Source organism: Sabethes cyaneus, chromosome 1 (genome assembly GCF_943734655.1).
Source record: "Sabethes cyaneus chromosome 1, idSabCyanKW18_F2, whole genome shotgun sequence".
Lineage (NCBI taxonomy): Eukaryota > Metazoa > Arthropoda > Insecta > Diptera > Culicidae > Sabethes > Sabethes cyaneus.
This window is the reverse complement of record NC_071353.1, coordinates 5481398-5506608: the sequence shown is the minus strand read 5'-3', so window position 1 is coordinate 5506608 and position 25211 is coordinate 5481398. Positions and strand designations below refer to the sequence as shown.

At 42.8% G+C, this 25211-nt stretch overlaps 3 protein-coding genes across 3 annotated transcripts in view; all 3 read left to right on the top strand.

The window, feature by feature from the left end:
* Positions 1 to 25211, top strand: part of LOC128745208 (uncharacterized) — a 308635-nt gene that overhangs the window by 74104 nt on the left and 209320 nt on the right. The window lies entirely within an intron of this gene.
* Positions 1360 to 16592, top strand: LOC128745207 (probable Rho GTPase-activating protein CG5521). Its single transcript, XM_053842227.1, has 6 exons — positions 1360 to 1757; positions 2668 to 2778; positions 9114 to 10504; positions 10574 to 14622; positions 14688 to 14896; positions 15005 to 16592. Exons 1-6 carry the CDS (start codon positions 1652 to 1654, stop codon positions 15277 to 15279), a joined length of 6141 nt encoding a protein of 2046 aa, XP_053698202.1. The 5' UTR covers positions 1360 to 1651; the 3' UTR covers positions 15280 to 16592.
* On the top strand, positions 20253 to 22065 carry LOC128735229 (synaptic vesicle glycoprotein 2B-like). The gene is made up of 4 exons (XM_053829726.1): positions 20253 to 20355; positions 20422 to 20746; positions 20806 to 21795; positions 21858 to 22065. Exons 1-4 carry the CDS (start codon positions 20253 to 20255, stop codon positions 22063 to 22065), a joined length of 1626 nt encoding a protein of 541 aa, XP_053685701.1.

The window sequence follows — 25211 nt, the reverse complement described above, 5'->3', positions numbered from 1 at the left end:
TTTCCAGTACGTGCTAATTTTTTGGAATGACCCCCTATCTTCGCTATACCTTTCAGTGTGGCTGGTGCCAAACTGTAACGGTTCTTCTTTTTTAATTTTTCGAAAACATGGTGTTTATACTAAAAAAAACTCGAAAAAAATTGAAGCCAATTTGTCCCTCTGGAAAAATGGACGCATATTTGTCTCGCTGCATATACCTTTTCATATAAAATGGTTTCAAATTGTACAAAATTAAGTGAAGTTTTTCAACATTATCTCAAAGAGAGATGAATAATAACATGAAAACTAATGTCGAATTTGTTTATTCAATCCGGGTTGAAACTGGATGAATTTTATTTGTCAGATAGGAGCCAATGAACACAAAAAGTTCATCCAGTTCCAATCCGGATTGAATAAACAAATTACGACATTAAATTGAGGCACAAAAAACTTTAATTTACCACCCGAACAGTTATTTAAAGAGATATAATTATTTTGCTCAAATTGTTCACTTGAATTGATAGGAAAAACTTCACTTCGTTTCGATTGCAATTCCGAATCCGCGACCGTCGTTGTTGTACGTTGCCAAGGGAACGGTCGTTTATACGGAGTGATGCCAACGTAAACATTTGAGCATAAAATTGACCAATTATTTTCGCTATTAAATTAAAAGTCGTAGAGTGTTGATAATATACCTATAAAATTCACTGATAATAAAATTCACCGTAAACAACATTTTAGGTGATAGAATTACTGTCGGATCTAGTTCAACAGCACTAAGCTAAATTGGGAACCAAAAATTACACATTTTTGCACAGCAGCTTTGGATGCACAAAATGCGTTCACTTACCCTTCATCAAAAGATAGATATTAAATACGATTACTTCAAAATTGTGGTATTTGGCGTCAAACGTTCACATCAACAAGATACATTTGGCGAAGCTGACATCACTGATAGGACCGTTCCTATGGCGCCGACAACCGACGAGAATACCCATCAACCAACTTGCGCTATCAGTTGAGCAAGGTGGATTACTTTACTGATTACCTCTGATTACCAGTAATCAATCTCTTGTGATTACTATAAATTAATCATGATTACTTACGGTTATCATTGATTACTCTACTGATTACCATTGATTACCTAATTAATTCGTAAATGATTACAAAAGTAATCTCTGATTACTACGCACTTATACGCCTTACTGGAAACCCCTAGTGTTTCTCTTTCACATAGTTTCTTTTCGGCCAAACGCAATATTCGAACAAATTGCCCGGCCCAATTCCTTTTTGCAACACCTTCTGACAGTCAGTCCGTCAGTCTGTTTTGGTAATTTCAAGCGTTCGTCTTGATGCTGAAGAGTGAAACTTTCTCGTTTTCCTCTTTGGTCCGCGATTTTTCTTCGGTGGCAGCTCATCAAAATGTCAATCGCATTTTCAACTGGAAGAATAAAGTGGTGTTGTTGAAGAAAGAACGGCAGAAGTGAGAAAAAATCCCGTAATGTAAGCCTCGTATGGCTCCGTGTGCAGCTAGATACTTGTAAAAATGTGGAAAAAACTTTAGTTTCGTGACTGAAATGTGAAAATTTAGGATATGAAATACGTATACATTTCTTTGGTGGCAGCTTAATCAGAAAAAAAGTTACACGCATCCTAGTATTGTGCAGTGAAGATGTTTACGAAAAAGTCAAACATCGATCTGAAAAAATCGACGGCAAAAATCCAAGATAGCAAAAAAGATTCCACTGCACGATTGCGCCATTTGAAAACAATTCTAGGTGAGTGAGGCAAATATGTCTGCAAAAGTACCCTCGGGGGACGGTTATTCTGGATCAAGTCGAACATTTGGCAAAAATGGATTTAATTTGCATATTGTAGTTCCCCTGTACCTTTCTCTATTGACTGTACTGTTTTCATGATATTATTTTTTTCAATCCACCACCACACGTATACAAATAATATTGAGCAATCGAAGTGCAACGCTGTTGCCAGTACGATGGAATGCACGCACAGATGGCATCTAGTTTGTTTATTTTCAAACTTGGTATGAAAAATTTACCTGACCAGATTAAATAATTAAAATTTAATTAATGGTCTATTCCTGAGATCTGATCATATAATCGATAAAATAGTCATGAAGTCGTTCCCAACTCAAATGTCGATAATTTCAAAAACAATGTTTCGTTACCCATTAAATTTGTACGCTTCGCGTACGCGTATTTAATGCTTATTTGGTTGGAACATTCTAAATTCCAAAAGAAATATAACAACCCCAATATTTTATAGGCATCTAATTTCCACGTCAGGGTATGTGCTAGCTTTCAATACCTTTAAACTTCAGGTAGCATTCGACGTATGCAAAAACGTGCCCGTAATTTTAATCACGTTTCAGTATAGATACCAAAAGAAACCAAATATACACAACAAGTTGTGGCAAAAAAATCAATCAACGATAACTGTTCAAAGTTCGATAGAAATTGTAGGAAGAATACAAATTCGGACATCTAAAGTGTCTAAATGTTATCATTACAATCACCGTAGGTGATAAGCTCGGCAACAGGTGGGCGCGCTTTATCATTGCGGAATAATTGCGGAATTGGCACTCTTCGCTTCAATTGTGACTCATGATTTACACCTATGTTTGTTTAAATATTTCACATAATTCACCTCCAATTCACGTCTTTTCAGAACATGTGGACAGCGAAGAGGCCAAAAACCTGTTCGAAGCTAACTACAGTCATGTCTACTACATCCTGTACGACACGTTCGTCCAAGCGGAGGCCAATCTACGCCAACGCGGTAAGTTAAATAATCTGAAAGGCTATGTCGATACCAATCAAACTCAAATCTGTCACATCATGTTGTGCCTTTTCCTAACATTAGTGTGTACTGGAATAACATAAAATATGTCAGTAGTAAGAGCTCTATACCTAATTTGTATTTTGGCTGGGTATTTGTAATTTTTATCGCAATGTCATAACCATCCTTATAGTCACTCGTTTTGCAAAACTTGGTAATCGGTGCTGAATAAAAGATTTGTTTTTTCCTATTCTTATTTCTGGATGTAATGAAAAATCTTACTTAAAATGCAGAACAATCATTTCACATCGGTAAGTGCGTTTGTAAGCCTACTACTATTAGCCGAGTTTTCTGTTTGTGCACTTTTATTTTATTTTTTAAAAAAGTTTGTATGTTTGATTGTGAAATCGTTCACGCAGCATGCCCTGGCCTGCTTCAATCCCCTCGACTGGTTAATGTTCACGGTGAATAATTGATTTTTTTACTGAGTACCTACCAGTGCGCTTGATTTGTAAATTATTCTAGCCCATTATTTTAAACTGCTATCACTCATTATATAGAATGCTAGATGAGCTAGAGTTTATCTAAATTGATTTTTTTTTGTCAAACACATGCACAAATTCATATGCAAATTAGCTGTTGTACTTCATCGAATTTCACGGCTCCTGAAGACCCGTTATCGATAAATATACTCAATTTTTTGTAATCTTTGCCAGCTGTAGGCAATCTTTTGCTTTTCTCTCGTTTTCCGCTTTCAAATTGCCACAGGCTCGTTGCTGATGTTTTACTTAAATCCTACTTTGAAATAGGATAGGATCGAATCAACTTCAACAGGTCGGGACCTGATGTTGAGTCAACACCTGGCGCTTTTCCGCAAATTTTTCATCCCATGATCGCTTAGAATTTAAGACGATGAAATGTTCCTAGGTCAATTCAATTCAGCACTCAAACGCGATGAACTCTGTTCCGTATATGGTCTATTTAAAGTCGTAAAAATCTCGTTTCGATCAGCAGAAGATCAAATATTATCTAGAATGCATCGGTAACGTAATCGAACTACGGTCAGAATCGGCTGCTAGGTTGCTGCGTACTACAGATGTTTTACGGTCACGATCATTTCTGAATGTAATTGCGCACGCGTTAATAATTCTTTCACCGACAAAATTAAGGGTATATCGGAAAGCAAGCTCTCCTCCTAGTCTTTATTGGCCACTCACACTACTTAAGTACGATAACGATTTGGATATCGTGCTTGTATCTACCAACGGCTTAGACTGTGCTGCTATGCTGTCCAGACTTAACAACAATCACGAGCTAGCACGAATAGCAACATCGAACCTCTACCTTTCACGTTTTTACGTTTTATTGACTCCGGTTTTCCGAATAACGACAAGATGGTTCAAGACTCAGCATTGCAGTTGTTTTTTATTACCGACACACATTACTATTATCTGGTGATTCCAGAGTGTTTCAGAAAATAGCTACTGAAGCAGCTCGGAGGTCCTCATATTTAATCTCCAATCCTTGGGAAATAGTTGAAGGTCCGGAGGAGAGCGTATTCATGTCGACTACGCCAGACTGACCGATGGATTCAGCCGTCTGATGATAGTTGATTCCCTCTCAAACCGGCCTAAGATGTTCCAGAAGAAATTCACGACCGCTTCCACAGCGATTGGATTGCTCAAAAAAAGTTTTGTGAATCGAACGGGCAGGTGAAAACGTCTTTCGACACTTTTAACCGATCACTACACAAAATCCAGGATGATGGTCTCTCATGCCTGCTGTTCGACATGTTCAACAGAGCGTTAAAGTGGCTAAAAAGGATTATTATCCGAGCGGATAGCAGTACGCGGGCGCGATCTGCAAGAAATTTGGCGCTGATAACTGAGAACTTTCTGCATGTGTGACAGACAAGTCCATCAAATCGGTGCGAAGGTAAATCCCTTTCTGTTGTGTTCAAATAGAAGGGACATGCAAATCACATTGGAAACCTTCAAATATACAACCACAACCAGACGATGGCAAAAACGGAAATTTGAAGCAGGATCAACAGTATTTTTAAGATACAAAAAAACTGTCGGGAGGTCGCAATCTGCATTCACCATTGAGGTACATAATCAAAAATGTGGCGCATAATCTAACATTTAACGGTTTGTTGAAAACATTCAGACAATACAAGAGATGGAAACCGCGGCCGATTTAATCGCAAGCAAACTGCTGACTGTCTACGAGGAAAATTGCCCACTAAAGACGAGGTCAACTAATAAAGACGCACCTTGGTGGAACAAATCCCTAGAAGTACTAAGGAAAGCCACTAGAAACTGTTCAATAGGGCAAAGTTATCGGGATGTTGGGAACAATATAGGAAGTCCCTAACAGAGTACAACACGGAAATTAGGAAAACACGTAGGAATAGCTGGAGCCAAATGTGTGAACGAATTGAAAAGACATCAACCTTAGCCAGGTTGCAAAAAGCCCTCGCAAAGGATCACTCTAGTTCATGTATCTGTGCTCATTGGTTACCGCAGAAAACGACACCAGCAGAGAAATACAAAGACGCATTATGGCAGGAAATCGTGCCTACTTTGGATTCCGTAGGACGCTGCGATCGAACAAAATTCGCCAGACGAGATTAGAGTAGTCCTTTACAGCCATGAGACATGGACTATGCCCGTGGAGAACCACCGCGCCCTTAGTGTTTTCGAACGGAAGCTGTTGCGCACAATCTACGGTGGAGTGCAGATGGAATACGGAACATGGAGCAGGTGAACAAACCACGAATTGCATCAGCTGCTTAGGGAACCACCCATCGCACACACCGCAAAAATCGGTCGTCTGCGATAGGCTGGGCACGTCGTGAGGATGTCGGACGATAGCCCCGTTAAAAAAGTTCTCAATAATGATCCGACTGGAACGAGACGGCGGGGCGCGCGGCGAGCAAGATGGATCGATCAAGTGGAAGGCGACCTGCGGACCCTATGCAGACTACGTGGCTGGCGCATTGCGACCATGGATCGAGTGGAATGGAGACGACTTCTTCGTACAGCAGAGGAAACTACGGCATGGAGCTGATTAAGTAAGTAAGTAAGTATCATTCTAATGGACTAGGCAGACTAAGAAAGAAAAATGGTACTTTTACCATAAACTCTCAGAAAACGCTTAGCATCATGATGGAAAAACACTTCCCAGGGTCTTTTTCGATTGACACTGAAATAGGTCAGAAACTAACTGAAGATACGCCTACGTCTGTCGAGTCTAGGACAGAAGTTCAGTTACTAGCTAGCTCCATATTTAGCGAATCGAAGGTCGATTGGGCGATTGACTCCTTCCAGCCGTTTAAATCCCCAGGAATGGATGGAATTGTGCCAGTCATACTTCAAAAGAGTAAGCAGCTTGTCGTTCCCCTCATCTCCGAGGTTTGCGCGCTAGCTTATTACTAAACCATATTCCTAATAGGTGGAGGAAAACGAGAGTAATTTTCATACCAAAAAATGGAAGGCGTGATGAGACACTTCCAAAGTCATTCAGGCCAATTAGTTTAACTTCCATATTTCTGAAAGTAATGGGAAAATTAATTGATCACCAAATCAAAACAAAGGATCTAATTACTAATCAATTTGCTTATAACAAATCTACTATAGAGACGGACTACACATGTTGGTGGGGAAAATTGAAAGCTCTATTGCAACTAAAGAAATCGCACTAGCAGCTTTTCTTGATATTGAAGGAGCATTTGACAACACCTCACATTATTCAATTGAAAAGGCAATGAGAAAGCACGGAGTAATCACAATATAATCAGTTGGATTCAAGCCATGCTTGCTAGTCGAGAAATTACTGCCCAGCTTGGAGGTATGTCCCAAACAAGGAAAACAACTAAAGGTTGTCCTCAAGGTGGGATACTTTCGCCCCTACTGTGGTTGCTAGTCGTTGACGATCTGCTCAATAACCTGACTGACAAAGGCTTTGAGGTGATTGGTTTCGCGGACGAAGTAGTAATTCTCACTGGAGGAAATTTGATAATGTAATATCCAATAGAATGCAGTCTGCATTAAATTTCACAGCTCGGTGGTACAGAGATACAAATGTCCAAAGTAGTCGAGCATTTGGGAATAATATTGGACCAAAAACTGAACTGGAATGCACATATCGAACAGGTTATAAATAAGGCTACTAGTGCTCTATGGGTGTGTAGCCGAGCCATTGGTAAGAACTGGGGTCTTAGACCTAGTATGATGCACTGGATGTACCTAATGATAATTAGACCAAGGGTAAGCTATGCCTCGCTATGGTATGGTGGCCCAAAACATCAGAAAAGTCAACGCAAACTAAGCTCGACAAGCTACAAAGACAGGCATGTGCAATGATTTGTGGAGCTATTAGAAGTACCCCAACGAAAGCCTTAGAAGCAATTTTACATCTTCTTCCGCTTTACCAGGTGGTTCCCTAAAATTAACTCGCTGTAGAAATATGCAATGGGGCAATATTACGGGTCATACAAAAATACTGGAAAATTTCTGTATTAACGAACTAATAATAAAGAACGAAGATCGTATGGATAAAAGAACTAACTTCGAAATTCCTTACAGAATAATAGATACTAAACGCGAGACTTGGGAACAAGGTGGTCCCGAAATTCGGGACGGTTCAAAACGCTTTTACATCGACGTCTCAAAAATAAACAAATCTACAGGAGCCGGCATCACCGGTCCTGGAATAGATCCATATGTTCCCATGGAAAACTGGTCGACTGTCTTTCAGGCAGAAGTGTACGCTATCTTAGAATGCGCCCATGTCTGCCTAAGGAGAAATTACCGACATGCAAACATTTGCCTTTTTTCTGATAGTCAGGCAGCACTCAAGGTGCTAGAGGCCGCAATGTGCAATTCCAAACTGGTGTGAGAATGTATTCTTTCACTGCGACAGCTAGCTCATAAGAACCAGGTCAATCTTTACTAGGTTTCGGGCCGCTATGGAATGAAGGAAATGAAAAGACCGATTTACTGGTACGAAAAGGATCATCGACAAGATTTATAGGATCAGAACCATTTTGTGGAGTCTCGTCAAGTGCTATAAAAACGGAACTTAACGAGTGGGTAAGAACGACCATTAAAGTAAACTGGAATGGCATAAACGGACTACGACAATCAAAAAAGTTTATAGGGCCTAATATCAGGAAAAGCCAAACATTGCTAGGGCTCAACAAAAAAGACCTAAGTATAATGACAGGACTAATCACCGGTCACTGCCCGAGCAAACATCATCTCATGAGGATAGGCAAGCTCAATGAGGAAACTTGCCGGTTCTGCAATCTTGAGAGTGAGACCTCGGAACACCTACTCTGCGAATGCCGTGTATTGAAACAACGCAGACTGCGTATCCTCAGGAAGGGAATCCTAGCATCTTCCGATATCTGGAATAAAAATCCCATTAAACTTAATTTCATACGAAGTGCAGTACCGAACTGGGACACATGTGCAATCCTACACGGCCGTCAACTAGCCAATAGTGATGAGCCAAGAGTATGCACTTAGATTAAGGTGGAGTATACCACAATAGACCTCTATTTTATTGGTAGTGGTTCATCCTCCTACAAGGAAAAAAAATCATTTAACGATTCTGGGAAGGTAGACAAACAAAAATTGCGCTACAAATGTTTTCTTGTTGGATGATTTTGTGGTAATAACTGCAGGGATTTATTAATACCCGATGGAACTAGTAAGAATTTTTGTCAGCACATATAATTATATTTCTGTACCAACTGGCTGAATCAGTGCAGTCCTAATCTTCGGCAGTGGGATGGTGGAATTTCAAGCCAAATTTACAATGACGATCGTTTAATCCTCGCTGACAACTTAGACATTTTGGTTTTCGTTTAATCGTAGCGTAGTTTTCGAGATCCTTAAATTTGTTTCTTATCACTTTATCTGATCTACTCAACGTCCGGTTTCTGGGCCTAATAAAGCTTTCGTCTTATATGCATCAATCATAGCCTTTTTTTCTCATTCAAAACGCTTCCTTTTGTTATTTTAAGCTATTTGATCTCACGGTAAATTTTGAGGTAATGTGTATAAAAATAAGGCGCATTTATTGAAAACGTTAAAATATCCTTTTCACCCTATATTTTCCTAAATATTGTATGCATGCATGTACATATGCATAATTGTAGCTCCGTTGGTTTGATTTTAGCATAAAACACGCTGGCTTTATCTGCAAAACTAATCCTTATTGTACCCACGGCCACAAGAGCTCGATTGCCGCCGTTCTTCTGTATTCTCATTATTCTCTAACACTCATCTTTATAACGCATGTAATGTTTGTATTCTTACGACCAGTCCACAAAACACACCGCGAAGAACTGGACGGATCGTTGTGGCTGTTGAGCAAAATCCTTTGCCTTCTGCCGGAGCTGATCGCCCGCCGTTGGCAGGTGCATTCGCTCGGACGGATACTGGCCAAGCTGCTCCACTATGGGAACAGTGTCAAACTGCGCAAGGAAGGTGTCCGATATTTTCTACTGTGGTACCAAGCACTGGGCGACAATGCACCGCCCTTCGTCCACGGTATGTTTACCGAGTTGGTCCCTGGACTCACGGTGCCGCAGAAGGGCAAGAACGGTCCGCTATCTTCAGAATCGGAATTCATCGCAACAGACGTCCTGAATCATCCGAACATGAAGGGAGAACTGGGTGGATCAGTTTTCCACGATACTGGAGCACATCCAGTAAAGTCGCCAGAGATTCAACCGCTCATTCCACCCGGTTCCAACGAGCGAACGGCAGCACCGGATCCTCGCGATGGGCTGGAGATCTTGCTAGATAGTATGGTTCAGTCCTGCGGATGTCTTAAATGGAGAGATAATTCCCCACAAAAACACATCAAAACATTCAATTTTCTCCTGAGTAAGTTTCGTGAACAGTATCTACCAGTCTTCTGTCCTAGTTTCGATTATTCCACATCGATCTACGAACCCAAGCTTGATTTACCGGCGATGCGAAATGTATCCAAACGCGAAGAAGTGATGAGTTCATGTGTTGTAGTTTTGGTAATCTGGATAGCGAAATACACGCACGAAAGGCATGTCAGCACCAAACTTGATAACGTTCAAATTGACGAAGAAACCGTCGGTGAAAACGCATCCCTTCTATCAAACTTACGCCACATGGGTTACACACAAACCCAACTGGTACGGGATGTTCTGTATTCCAGCCGAGAGACGATTAACTTTGTGCACGAGATTTATCGCCAGGCGTTTCTGATGTCGTTCACATCGAAAAGTCAAATTGAAGCGATGCGTATCGCCATATCCGTCTACCGTGACTGGATGAGCACCATTCCGCCCCCGCCGTTCCTTCTGGAACCGGACACAAGCGAAGCTTCCTTGAACAGCAGCTCCGGAGAGTTGCAGCAGACCGGCCGGCCCAACAGCCAGCGGCTTCGAACCGACTCATATTTGGGCGCGATCAGCAAAGAGAACGTGATGATTCGAGCCGGATTGCAGAATGTTCTGCAGGTTTTCGTGACGAATGCAGTGAACGTTTTTATGGTTAACACAGCCCACCTTAATATACATTTTCAATCGAAGACAAACAGCGATGGGTTCGCAACCCCTCTGGACGAACAGACCGACATCTGCAAGCGGGTGTTGAACATTTACCGAACGATGGTTATGAAGACGCGCATGGAAGGACGGACCTGGGAGCAGTTGCTTTTGGTTTTGTTGCAGGTAGGTTTGTTACCTAGTTTAACACTACCAAATCAGTTTAATTTTATTTTTTTCGCTTTCAACCCGTAGGTTACATCCGTTATACTTCAAAATTCTCCTCCGAATGCGAAGAAGAACAATCTGGGTGGTCGGTTGGCTCAGCCCATATTCCAAACGTTGATCGTCACCTGGATAAGGGCCCACACAAACGTAAATGTGAACCCCGGACTGTGGGATAAGTTCCTGAAGGTGCTATCCTCGTTGACTCACAGAGAAGAACTGATAGTGGAATGGGACAAAACGATGCAAACGTTGACACGGGTACTAGCTAGGCAGGTTTACAACATCAATCTATCGGATTTGCCGCTGGACCGGCTGGCGGAACAGAAGGGTAAAAGAAAACGCGGGACTCCTTCGAACTGGACGCAAAGCTCGACTGTAACGCAAAATGAAAAACCGGACGGTACGGTTGCACAGTGCAATAATAATGGAAAGAACTCCTTGGAAGATGCCAGTGGAGAAGACAGTAGACTGCCCAACCATGGACACGTAACTAGAAGCATACCAGGTACTCCATCTCTAAACAGAAGCTACAGCGAAGGCAGTTTGGCCCCATTCCGAAAGTCTCGTACCAGACGAAGAGTTCGAAATAAGAATCACAGCACAACACAGCAGCATATAGCGTCGCTGCCGATGACGGTGGAACATTCACTGAATCGAATGTTATCAAACACATCCGCTGGGGGGTTAAGTATAAGTAACGAGAACTTAGAACTATCCAGGTTTTCTCAATGTGACGAGTCACTAATGATGGGACCGCCGACAATTCGAAGAGCTCTGTCGTTGGACTCTATACGGCCACCACCCGGAAAGGGTCGGGGTGCAGGAAATGATAGTGACAGCTATAGGGGTGGATCGAGAAGCCCATCGCCGACGGCTTCCAGCGGAATCGAAAGTGGTTCGATTAAAGATTCTCCCATGCAAATAGATGTTCTAACTGCCGACAGCTCTAGTATTGATACGCAGGACGAAAACAGTACTGTGTCAGCGGACAGAAGATCGATTCTTTCCGGTGGAACGGCCCGCGGCTGGCTGCCCGACGTGGCAGCAGTAATGTGGAGAAGAATGCTAGGCGCTCTGGGCGACGTAAACAAAATTCTAAACCCCAAACTGCACGCACAAGTTTTCCAGTATTTGGTAAACATAACGGAAAGTTTAATCAAGATTCGGATGAACCAAGGAATCTCACTGGACGGCCAACCCATTCCAGCTCCGTCGGTTCTCGTGCCACCGATTGCACTTGTCGCACCTTGGTGTTACGGCGCGCTTACACTCGATGGTCAGTACAGCCAAGGAAAGCTGTACGCTATGCAGTTGCTCTGTACAATTGTCAAAGCTGGAGCATCGCTGGGAAACAACCAACTTCCTTTGTTCTATCATGCTCTTCATCAAGCACTTTCCGGCGAAGATCGTGCGATGGCGTACACGGCTTTGAGGTATCTTGGAGGACCAAGATTTCTTAGTTTACTGCTACCAGGGCATTCCCTGCTTTTGCTGGATCTTGTCCATGCATCAACAATAGTGTTGACTTCCTCGGAAACCGGTCCACACGCTCCCAGGGCGCACGTAGCAGGTTTGTTGGGTTCTTTGCTATGCTTTCCCAAAACATCACTACCAGGGCCAGTCCTGCAACCTTCGGAACCGAACATCGACCTAATGGAATGTCCCGATCTTCAGGAACATGTACTCAACATCGTGCTTCGTTGTGCACGTCGAGAGCCTACTTCAAAAGCACGATCCATTGCAATAGCTTCTCTTGGTCAATGGATTCTTCAGAACCTGACCAATCCGTCCGCTTTTCAGGCTTCTTCCGGAGCAGAAACAACCACCTTCAAGCAACGTATTCCGCAACATCATTCCACCACTACTTCGTGCCGCGAAGAGCTTGCCGTTAATCCACGCATTCGAGAAGCCTTTCAAGTACTGCTGCAAGCATTACAGTTTAGACATCGCATAATCGCCCGGCTGGCCTCCGAAACACTGAAACTGTGCGCCGAACAAGGCAAACGCATCGAACGGATCGAACGACTACCGCAACTCATCATCGATACCATATGTCTTTCGTTGGAAATCCAGAACATACCGCATCCAAAAGAATCCGATAAAACCGTAATAACTTCCCTGCTGCTGACACTAGGAGAATTCTGCATGTCCTTCTCCGTGGAAACCTTGCAACGTCCCAAAAGTTTGGACTCCGATGAACCCCTCATACAAGTGGTGTTCAAAGTCTTGCACAAAATAGCAATGGGCATACAGAATGGCGAACGAATCAAATTGTTTACCACCGATGAAGACTTCGATATGACTATCACCGTGGACGATGTTCGCGAACAGAACTCATCGACAGAGCCCACCTATCAAACTTCTGAAACGATTGCCAGCTGTCAGTCTGCGATTCGTCTGTGTGCCAAGACGGTAGCAATGCATTTGATCACTAACCTGGGTCATTTTCCGATGGGAATAGGAGCTACCCGACTTAGTTCAATGGTTGATGAGCAGGACGATCTCGTCGGCAACAACATGAGTACACTACAGCGGGAAAATTCCCTAGGTAATCGAGACTCAATGGACCTGGGAGCTTCGCAAGTGCTAACCTCTCCTAACGTACAGTTGCTGATGCTAAGTCCAGAACTAGTGGCAAGTTTTATTGAATTATCCGCTTTGAAACTACCAGGAGGGGGAGCCACGGCTGGATTGATAACGGCAAACAGGCAGGTGCGACTGCTGTTACGAGATCTCAACGGTAAAGCCTGCTGGGACGCGTCAATACTCTACAGAGAGCCAAGCCTTAGCAGCGAAGACACAAGCCGACAGATTAAAGACTCGTCACCGATTAGTGAAAGACCCAATTCAGCATTTCAATTCCGCACAGATGGAAGTTTTTCAAGAATCATGACGGGAGCAGTCGCCTCGATTGATCCGATGATGTCAACGATTGGACTGCCGATTGCACCATTACGGCACACTCTTCGCCACAGACCTGTTCATCAGTTGCCTGTGGCCAAAGATCTAGCACCGGACCTTGACCAGCTGGATGATCTACTGCAGTATATCGGATACACTAGTCCGGAGTGTTTGGATGCGTGTGGAGTTCCGCTAAATACTGCAGGGCCGTCCCCATTGGGAGCACCATTGGAAGCGCAAACAATTTCTATAATCCTAAACCAACGAGCTCTCGAAACGGAATACATCGTAAGACAAAACGCTGCGGTGGGTCTCTTAAGTGAATCGCCTGCTTACAACGTTGGAGGTTCCGTCGCTTACGCATCGTTCATCGACGATAACGCCCCTACTGCTGCTTTCAGTACTAGCGGAACAATGCTGGCAAGGTTTAACATTTCCACTGCCGTAGAACGGTTGTCAAGCTCAAGCAGTGAAACGAAATCATTCCAATTCGGTCGAATACTTTTCAGTCAGCTTGGTCTAGCCGGTTGGGAACGGCGTAAGCGTACGCACCTGCTGCAACGTACGGATAAGTTGTTGCGAGAGCTTCGCAACCTAGACAATCAGAAATGTCGTGAAACGCACAAAATGGCTGTGATTTACGTTGCCAACGGCCAAGAAGATAAGAGCAGCATCCTTAGAAACTCGTGCGGTAGCAGCACTTACGAAATGTTCGTTTCGGCACTTGGCTGGGAAGTGGAATTGGAGTCGCACAACGGATTTTTGGGTGGCTTACCGAGACAAGGTTGTGGCCAAACCGCACCGTACTATGCGACTCCCTTTCTGGAAGTTATCTACCACGTTTCCACCAGAATGCCGTCCGATAGTTCCGAGGCTATCTTAAACAAAACGCGGCATCTGGGTAACGATGAGGTGCACATTGTTTGGAGTGAACACAATCGCGACTACAGACGAGATATTTTACCGACGGAGTTCTGCGATGTGCTAATTGTGATCTATCCGATGAAAAGTGGACTCTTTCGGGTGACGATCAACAAGAAGCCGGACGTTCCGTGGTTCGGTCCACTTTCCGACGAGATGGTAGTTGGAGGATCCTGTTTGGCCAGCTTAGTACGCGCTTCGGCTATCAATGCGAGCCGAGCCAAGCGTACTTCATTACCGTTGTATCAGCAATAGTGAGTTTCTGGCTGTTTGTATTTGATTGTGACTGTTGGCTGATTTTTCATTTGTCCTATTTCAGCTATGAGGAGCGTAATCGCTCATTAGACACGGTGGCCATGCGGCATAAAGAGAGCAACACATTTGAAGACTTTACGGCAAGAATCTTCAGTCCCATTCCACCACAGAACACGGTGACAGGCGGCACGGCCGCTGTAGGTGCGAGTATTACTGGTGGAGCTCCGCTGGCGGCTGCCCTTATCGATCATCACAGCCGGACCACGTCCAAGAGTAAGTAAACTATGTTGTATGTCCGCTAGTTTCCTAGTTGGCAAACTCTAAACGGTGGTAAAATTAGGGTTAAAATAATAAACTCACGCCCGCTTTACCCTGTTTCAGCATGGATCCACCATCCGGAAATCGTAGCCACCGCTCGTGAGGTCACACAGCAGACGGTAATGGCATCGGTTTCGCTGGATCAGCCTTCTCCACGTCCACTACGTAAGCTACACCATCCCTTCAAGCCAGCTGTTACGAAGCCACCCAAAACGGCACCACCAGCCGTACCATCCGCCGGTTCACAGGCTGCTACCGTTATACATCATCCATTCGGTGGTTCCTCCGCTACGCCACCCGACAGTCCCACCTTTCCGGGCAGGTCCAAGTTCAAATGAGACTGGTGGTAGCTTCTGGCTAGTACCAGCAGCAGCAGCGAAGAAGATCTGTACATCGCTACGGAGCAGCAAACGAAGAACCGTTCGCCCCCGCTTCGAAGCCCTCTCATGGAAAAGGTGGGCATTTCCGTTTGTTTTTGCGGCAAATAAGATTTTGGGTGCATTCGCAAACGAAAACGTCTCGTTTTTTCTGCTCGTACACGCGATTGAGACAGCGATAAAAAAGATCGATGTAGCTTTAACGAGAAAAATTATTTATTGCTGATGAGCCCAGCGCCCGCGCGGTGAACTAAATCAAAAAAAAGTATCAAAACCTACATAATTGTGAGATCTAAAGCGTCCATTAATATTTTATGATTACTTACATTTAATTACTATTTTGTCGCTTCTTGTTTGATTTTATTATTTATGCTTTAAAACTGTTGTATTTAATTTAAATATTCCTATTAATAGTGGCGTGGCAAACTGATGCCATCGGTAGCTCATCATTTCGTCCGTTAAACATTTGTCCCTTCGGTCGAACGTCCAATATTAACGTTTGCTAACGCATCATATAATGATAACCCGGGCCGTACTCGTACCGATACGATCGAAATATACCTTTGCGTTCTGTTGAAATGCCTGTTAGGCGAGATAGCACTTTCCTCTCCACTCTTTCAAAGTATTATTCAAAGTTAGCAGTAAGCAGTTGATTTAACTTATTGTTTGACAAAGTCCCTCGAGCTTGACCTAATATATATTACTACGGAAGTAACATTACTAAGATCACTAAGAAAACTTCATAGAGAATTGAAAACCCTTCTGTGTCTCAATTCCCATTTACACGTATTTGTTATTTATTATTAATAAGACTAAATTATAACAGAAGTAGAAACGTGTCTTTTCTTTACCTTTTCTATAGCATAAACCTGTGAAGAAACACATAGATAAGAATAATTAATATATACAATACTATTGAAATAAGATTGAGAAATATGCCTAACACATTACTGGGAATGGTGACAGGATAGGATAAGCATGTAACAACGGCATTTTTTGATACAAACAAAGAATTGATAGGTAGGGTGAAGACATGAGCTCGAATTGGCAGTTTTATAGGTCGGATTACGAACAGAGACTATTAGGATGGTGCGAAACGCTGAGACCGATGCAACTTCAGTAACAATGACTAACACAACGTAACCAGTTGTAAAAGTGTTCTCAGTCTGTTTTGTTTGGCTTAGCCAAAACAACCCTCTATCTATATACTGATTAAAGACGTTCGCTCTTGATATATTTCCCTATCCTTACTACTCAAATAAACTGAAAAATGATCATGCTAATGAACAAACTTGTCGGTGTTGTTATTAACTATTATTTTATATCTCTCGTTTTGTTTTGCAGACTTCTGACTCTATGATATTCTGTTGGCCAAATATCACCTTCAATTGAAAAATGCTGGTAAGGTAAGTTTTGGTTTTATTACTTTTATATAATTTAGTCTGAAAGGAATTGTCGCCTTTCTTGTAAATAGGGCAGATAACCCCGTTCTTTTACTCCTCCGCACTTTTCATGATCGGAGTAAAATTTTACGGCAATACTGTATTGAATATTTAGCATATGTTACGAAAAAAATCCTACGCAAAGGAGGAGGTGAAGAGCCCCGGAGAAAACAAAATGATTGGTTTGACGGGGAATCTCAGCAAGCGGTGGAAAGAACGGAAATTGCCTGAAAATATCATCTGAGCATTGCGACTAGAGAGAACTTGACTAAATACCGACGGGCAAGGAATCAGTTAACCACGATTCTGGGGAGTAAAAAGCACCGAAAGGAGTACAAAGATCGTGAAGAATTAGGACAACTATTGCGAGTTAATGACACGTGCAAGTTTTACGAGAAAGTGAAAGAAAAGTAAGGGTTACACACTGAAACCTGACATGTGTTGTAAGAACGAGAAAAGGAATTTAATCAGAAACAAGTGCGAGGTGGTCGACAGGTGGAAGCAGTTCTTCGATGAACACTTCAATGGTGAAGTTGCAGAAGGAGGCGAAACGGAAGTTAACCTACGAGTGCCCATGGAAGACAGTAATATCCCACCACCTGTTCTTTAAGAAGTCCAAGATTAACAATGCCGCTGCCACAAAAGACGATCATTAAGACTGTCGCAGTGGCCTTTTAACCCAATGCCCTTCTGGCATACAAAAAAAAAACAATGCCGCTGGTAAGAGCCCCCTACCGGCACATCCCCCATCCCACATCCTGTTACGCCGGCTGTCACCGATAGCACAAGGTTTCGTAGGGCATTATCAGGCGGGTTTCATGGGGGCTCGCGCAACTACGGACCAAATTTTTACTATCCGACAGATCTTGCAGAAATGTCGGGAGTACAACGTTCCCACGCATCACATCTTTATTGATTTCAAAGCAGCATACGATACAGTCGATCGAGACAAGCCATGGCAGATAATGCACGAATACGGTTTTCCGGACAAACTGACGCGACTGATCAGAGCTACATTGGATCGAGTGATGTGTTTCGTACGCATCTCTGGGACACTCTCGATTCCCTTCGAGACGCGACGAGGATTGAGACAAGGTGACGGTCTATCCTGCATGCTGTTTAACATCGCTCTTGAGGGGGTGATCCGACGAGCGGGCATCGAAACGAGAGGCACGATTTTTACCAATAGTAGCCAACTTCTAGGCTTTGCAGATGACTTCGATGTCATTGCCAGGAACTTTGCAACGGCGGAGGCAATCTACGCCAGACTGAAAGCGGAGTCTAGGAGAATTGGGCTAAAAATAAATGCGTCGAAGACCAAATACATGAAGGCAAGAGGCTCAAAGGAAACAAACGCGCGCCTCCTACGGACGGTAACCGTTGACGGCGACGAACTAGAAGTGGTAGAGGAGTTCGTGTCTTTGGGATCGCTGGTGACCGCGGACAACAACACTAGTAAGGAGATGCAGCGGCGCATCCAAGCGGGAAATCGGGCCTACTTTGCCCTTCGTAAAACGCTACGATCAGGAAGCATAAGCCGCCGCATGAAGCTAACAATGTACAAAACCATTATTAGACCGGTAGTTCTTTATGGACTTGAAGCCGTGACACTACTTACGGAGGACATACGCGCTCTTGCCGGACGACAGGGCGACGAAAATAGTCCTCTTCAACAACCCAACGGCACCAGGAACAGGGAGGCCCAACGTGCACGATGGCTCGACCAGGTCGAAAGCGATTTGCGACTTCTGAGACGACTAGGAAATTGGCGACGAGTGGCCCAAGACCGAGTTGAATGGAGACGAGTGCTTGAAACAGCACGAGCCACCCCGGCTCTATGCTGCTGAAGAAGATGTTCCAGCTTGGACATCTGGGGAGCGGTCAATGCGGCTGCTACCCAGATTATACTTGAGCTACAAAACCGCTGGAGAGCCGATCAGCGGCGAATAAACAGCCTAACTACCATAGTCCAGTAGTTGTCTAAGAAGGTGTGTTAAGCACAATAGCCCCTCCCTGAAGTAATACCGATAAGGTGGTGCCAGGGAGAATTGAGGCTGGAGGCTCGAGCAGGGTTTTAGTGGGACCGGATCCTCACGCCCCATTAGGGGGTTCGGGATACCTAACCCCACTCCCTGAGTTGTCTTCTCAGGTGTCTGATAGTACCGTATCTTCTAAGGTGCTCAGCAGATTTCCCTACTCGTAAAAAGCATCACGTATGACACATTTGATCACCGCGTGCGACGGACACGGTCTGACGCGTATGAACTCAATCCGGTTAGGTTTATCCGCAAAAGCAGACATACGAGGAAGACCAAAGATCCAAGACGACTGGCTTGTGGTATTCCACAGCAAGCAGTGAAAGATTGGTGAGCCTTTTAACCACAAGTTGCGTTCAAGTTTCGTTAAATTGGCTCCCATTATAGCTTGGTTCCGTCAGCGGATCCCCCAGCTTGGGTCAAGAGGAACGGTACACATACTTTAATAAGTGTTGCTTCAATGACCCTCACCTTACCTAATTTTTCGCTCTTCCCATTCAAGCCTTGTCCCACTCTGTTGGGATACTATAAACACTTTTGTTTCATTGCTTTCTACTACCGTTCCCTCCGACGATTGTAAAAACTGCTATTATGAAAAACTACAGATAGCGGTTACGGAGTGGCAAAACTTTGTATTTCCAAACAAAAATTTCTTGAGAGCTGGCTCTCTGAACTGGGAATTAACACTCTTATTCTGTATACCTAACAAATTTAGGTTTCGTTCGAAAAAACAGCAGCTCAAACGAAAGAATTGGGTAAAAACTCTTGTTTCGTCAAATAATATTTCATAAATCTGATACTGATCATCCGGAATTTATAACGTACGTGCTAGTACCTAAAGCAAGTCAATTGAAGTTGAGATATGGTCAAAGCATACACGCGCCACATCGTACCGAGCCAAAGGTAGTTCGAAGTTTCCCCATAATGGTAATCGAGACTCATAACATTTTTCTTGAACATCACGATAAACACTTAAAATTTTGAACATTAACTAGGTATAGCTTGTTTCGTGATTACACCTTTGTTGTCCAGCTTGAAATTGTTGTTGGGCCAGGTTCTAATGTGAACTCTAACTAAATCAAATGAATGCTCTTAATCTCGCATCTTTCCGAGAAAGTTCCGGAACGAGAAAATGCTAAACTCAAACGATATGTATAAGCCTGGATTTCGCAATAAGATGAAATGAAGATACGCCTAGGCTTCTGTCACATAAGTGTGTGCCTTCTGCCGCGTTAATTTATGATGTGCAATTAAAAGAGCCGGTTAATGGTAAATAGCGTAAAAAGTGAGCTTTACGCGGGAAGATTAATTCCGACCGGTAAAAAACCATAAAACCAAATCAAATAGACCAGTTCACTTTTCGGTTGCATCTCCCTATTTAAAAAGGTTAACTTTTGCAGATCAACAGTAGAAAGATTGGCGTGCACGTTGTTGGCAAAGCTTAAAGGTTTTGGAGATGGAAAGTTTTGCATCTAAGGCATCCAGTGATAAACCGGAACTTGCAAAGGAAACGGATAACTCAACCAGTATTACATTTGATGATGCTCTTTCGATGATAAGTGAGTTAAGAATACTTTTCTATGCAAGATTCAATATATAACATTTGATCGTTTCTTCGAGTACAGAATTTGGTAAGATCAACTGCATTCTCATCATAGTTGCGGGCACGATTCTGACGGCGTTTATGCTGGAAACTCTCGGTATCAGTTACGTGATTCCGGTAGCAGAATGTGATTTGCATTTATCGACCAAACAGAAGGGAATGGTTAGTGCGATAGGATTTCTGGGAGTTATCATAAGTTCGCATTTATGGGGATTTCTAGCGGATACCATGGGCCGCCGAAAAGTAATTGCTCCAACGCTTTGTCTAACCTTCATCACGACCACGCTTTCCAGTTTTGCGACCGACTTTTGGACAATGACGATGTTCCGTTTTTTAACGGGATTTTTGTAAGTTGATGGGAAGCAACAGTTTTGTTCCTACACTAAGTTTTTCATTTTTCTGGCAGCATTTCTGGATCATCGGCCACCGTTTATGCATACCTGGGGGAGTTTCATAATAATCGTAACAGATCTCGTGCAATAATGGGTGCTTCATTCATATTTGGGATCGGCTGTGTGCTGCTTCCTGCAATCGCATTCATCGTTATCAACCAAGAATGGGAGATCATGATTCCGTACATACAAATTGTTTACCGTCCGTGGCGCTTGTTCTTAGTCGTTTGCGGTTTACCGGGCTTAGTGAGTGGGTTGGCCTTGTATTGGTTACCAGAAAGTCCAAAGTTCGAACTGTATCAGGGCAAGCAGCGGCAAACAATTAGCACCATTCAATGGATGCACCGTATGAACTCGGGTAAGGATGTGTCGCGCTTACCGATTAGTTCGATCATTGCAGACGAGGACGACAAACAGTTCGAACAACGGCAAGCGATATTGAGTGACTCCAAGGGTTTTCGAGCCATCATGCAACTTGTCTGGAATCAGACGGCCCCACTCTTCAGGAAGCCATATTTGAGGACCTTATTGATTGTATGTTTTCTTCATTTTGGAACATATTTCAACACGCACGGAATGTATATGTTCTTTCCGGAGATACTGGATAAGATGGTCGAAACGCATGCGGCTGGGATCAGTAATGTTACCCTGTGTTCTGTAGTTTACAAACATAATCCCAATGTAATGGTCGAAATGGAAATCCCATCAACGGTGCTTGAGCGGGAATGCAAACAAACGTTGGACGTCACTACATACGAGCTTTCCTTCATTCTGGAAGTGATAAATGCCTTTGGATTTGCTTTGATAGGAGTCATTATAAACGTGGTTGGTAAACTGGCCATCATGGTGTTTGTGTTCTTAGGTTGTGGTATTTCAGGAGCATTGATAGCTATCGTCGATGTTCCATTGGTCTCGATGTGGCTCTACATGATTATAACGATGGCTGGCTTTAGCGGCAGTGTAATCAATGCGGTTATCGTGGATTCGTTTCCAACTAACTTACGGTGAACTAAATTTGAGCCTTCAAAGTTCAACACAAAGTATAAAGAAAAAATCCCTGTTTCAGAGCAATGGCCGTGTGCATAGCACTAATGTTCGGTCGATTAGGAGGATTACTTGGAGCTAACATGCTTGGGTTCATGCTAGATAGTCACTGCGAATGGACCTTCGAGATCTCAGGATTTATTTTGCTGGTCTGTGCATTACTGGCTTTCTTTATTCCGAACATAAATGCATGTAAACCAAAAAGGAGTACAATAATGGATGGACAATAATTATTGAGGAGAGGGCATTGACCTTCGGAGGACCGCTTTCGAGTCTAGTTGGCCAGTCGTTATTGGCCAACAGATCAAACAGTCCAACTATGGACTAACGGCACAGGTACGGATAATTGGGTATCCGCCAAATAAAAAAAACGTTAAAACATATTCCAGAGTTACGAGATACCGTAAGCAATTTTTTTCTAAATAAATCAGTTACCATTACGGTAGATTCTTGGCATATGACTGGGAAAATAGGTCAACTTTAGTCACCTATTTTCCTGATTTTTTGAGAAAATGTGAAATGGGAATATATGCTCAAATGGGAATGGTTGCTCACGGTATTTCGTAACGATGGAATGTTTCTTATACGTGCACTAAATATAATTTATTGTCACATATTTTATAATACCTTTATATTGTATCACAAAAGCTACGTAAGGTAGCTTGCCAATTGTTGTTCACCACCCACTTGTTGTCCACTTCTCTGTTTTTGAATAATATCTGAAAGTATCTATATCAAATATATGTCACTAGCTCACCCGACAAACTTCGTATTGTCACAAATTAAACTGTGTTGTACATAAATCATTAATCTCGGATGATCTTTGTCATAATCTTGAGTTTTCCAAGTTTTTGAGGAGTTCAACTTTAGATGATTCATTTTGGCAGCTATGTAACTATGAAAGCCCACATGTCGTTTCAAATTAGTATGGGAATATGCCCGTTCTCTTCGACAGTTGGCTGAAATAAACCAAATAAATTTGTACTGGGTTCCAGGACAGTGCGGGGTAGAAGGAAACGAGAAAGCTGATACATTAGCAAGACAAGGTTTATCGACTAACTTTATTGGTCCAGAACCATTTTGCGGAGTCTCACCAAGTGCCCTAAAAATGGAATTCAAAGAGTGGGAGAACATCACTTTAAAAGAAAACTGGTTTGCCGCAACTGGACTGCGCCAGTCAAAAATGTTTATTATACCTAGTGGTAAGAAAAGCCTGCAGCTGCTTAGGTCTAATATTAAAAACTAAGCATAATGACAGGATTGCTTACAGGACACTGCCAGAGTAAATACCGTCTCACGAAGATGGGCATCCTCAGTGAAGATACATGCCGCTTCTGCGGATACGACACTGAAACATCAGGACATCTACTGTGCGAGTGTGGTGCGTTAATCCAACGCAGATTGAGTATCCTCAGTAAAGGAACATTGGAGCCGTCGAATATTTGGTCCCAACAAGGTAATTAACTTCATAAGAAGTACTGTGCCTAATTGGGACAACTGTGCATATTGAGTACTGACAACCGCTCGAATTTTACTGGTGGTATGTCAAACAGGGTACATAGATTAAGGATGGAGCATACCACAATAGATCTAAATGCTGGTCGCAATGGTTTAGTCTCCTGTAAACAAAAAAAAACTATGAAAGCATCCCAGGTAACCAATAAGCATCACCAATGCTATTCAAATGCAAACCAATAAACATTTAAATTAAATGCTACTTAAATGCTATTTTGGCAAAATATACAGCTACTTTACTGCTAACCTTCATATAGTGCTGACAATGCTAATTTGCAGTTAATTACCGGCACGAAGAATTTGAATAGAATTTTGGATGCCAATTTACAACACCTATGCAGTCAAAAAGCTAATATACAACAACGTGCAGTATAAAATGCCAGATATGCTGATTTTCTGCTTATGTTAACGCTTATTGGTTACCTGGGATAGGTAGTTTAATATTCAAATTTGCAATTTTTCCTCACAGTAAAGTAGAAAACAACTCCCTTCATTGCTTAACCAGAAAGCGGATAGCAATATTTGCCGTGATTGTACAATACTTCGCCGAATACTATTTCGTGAAAAACCTTAAAATGTACCATTTTAAGGAAAACTTTTTCGTGGAAAGTACCATTTCGCAGCGGTGATCCTTTCCTTATTCGCTGTCGCTGAAGGAAAGTAATAGAGGTCAGAAGACCTAGGAAAACAAATAAACCTAGACAGTGGTGATTTATGCGAGGGTTGCCAAGGGTATGCGAGGGCGTAAGATGAAGAAGAAAACAAAAATAAATACCAAATCAGTATCCCACTGTGCCGCTAGCCCCTACGGGCAGCTGGCTGCTCACGAGTTGATTGCCTCGGTAGTGGTTATGCAAAAAGACGCTAGGAGACTGTGCATTTTCGAGTGTGTAGGTAGTAAAATGTCTGCACACAGCAATACCGGCTGTTTTTCTTTTATTCTGGGGGCGCCATTTTGAGAATTTGCGTGGAGCGACAAATTGGCTAGCGCCGGTCCTGATAGGAGCTCCCCCTTTTAAAAGGGGAGAAGTCATAATTCACCATAGAAAAAAATTCTGCCTTCTAAAAACCCCACATGCCAAATTTGGTTCCATTTGCTTGATTAGTTCTCAAATTATGAGGAAATTTGTATTTCATTTGTATGGAAGCCCCCCCACTCCTAAACATGGGAGGGGTCCTAATTCATTAGAAAACTTCTTGCCTCCTAAAACCCCCGCATGCCAAATTTGGTTCCATTTGCTTGATTAGATAAGAGTAAATTTGTATTCCATTTGTATGGAAGCCCCCCTCTTAAAAGGGAGAAGGGTCATAATTCCCTTCCTAAAGAGGGAAGGTGTCTCAATTCACCATAGAAAAAATTCTTGCCTCCAAAAACACCCACTTGCCAAATTTGGTTCCAATTGCTTGATTAGTTCTCTAGTTATGCAGAAATTTGTGTTTTATTTGTATTAGATCCCCTCTCTTAGGGGGCGAGGGGTCTCTAACTATCATAAGAAACTTCCCCGGCCTCAAAAACCCCTACATGCAAATTTTCACGCCGATCGGTTTAGTAGTTTTCAATTTTATAGGGAACATACAGACAGGCAGACTGACAGAAATCCATTTTTATTAGTATAGGTTTTAAAGAGAAGGTCAAGAACGTACCCCAGTGTGCCTTAGGCTGTGCCCGCCAGTGTAATCATTATCCTTAAACATACCTTAACCAATCACCAACATACCCCAACACTTAAATTCAATTCAAAAATATAAAAAAGAAAATCCAATATTTTTCAACTTTTCGGAGTAGAGCCCTCCCTTAATTTTGCATTCTTTTAAGATAGGGGTCATTCATCGTGAAATGGTATCGGAGGAGAACATAAAT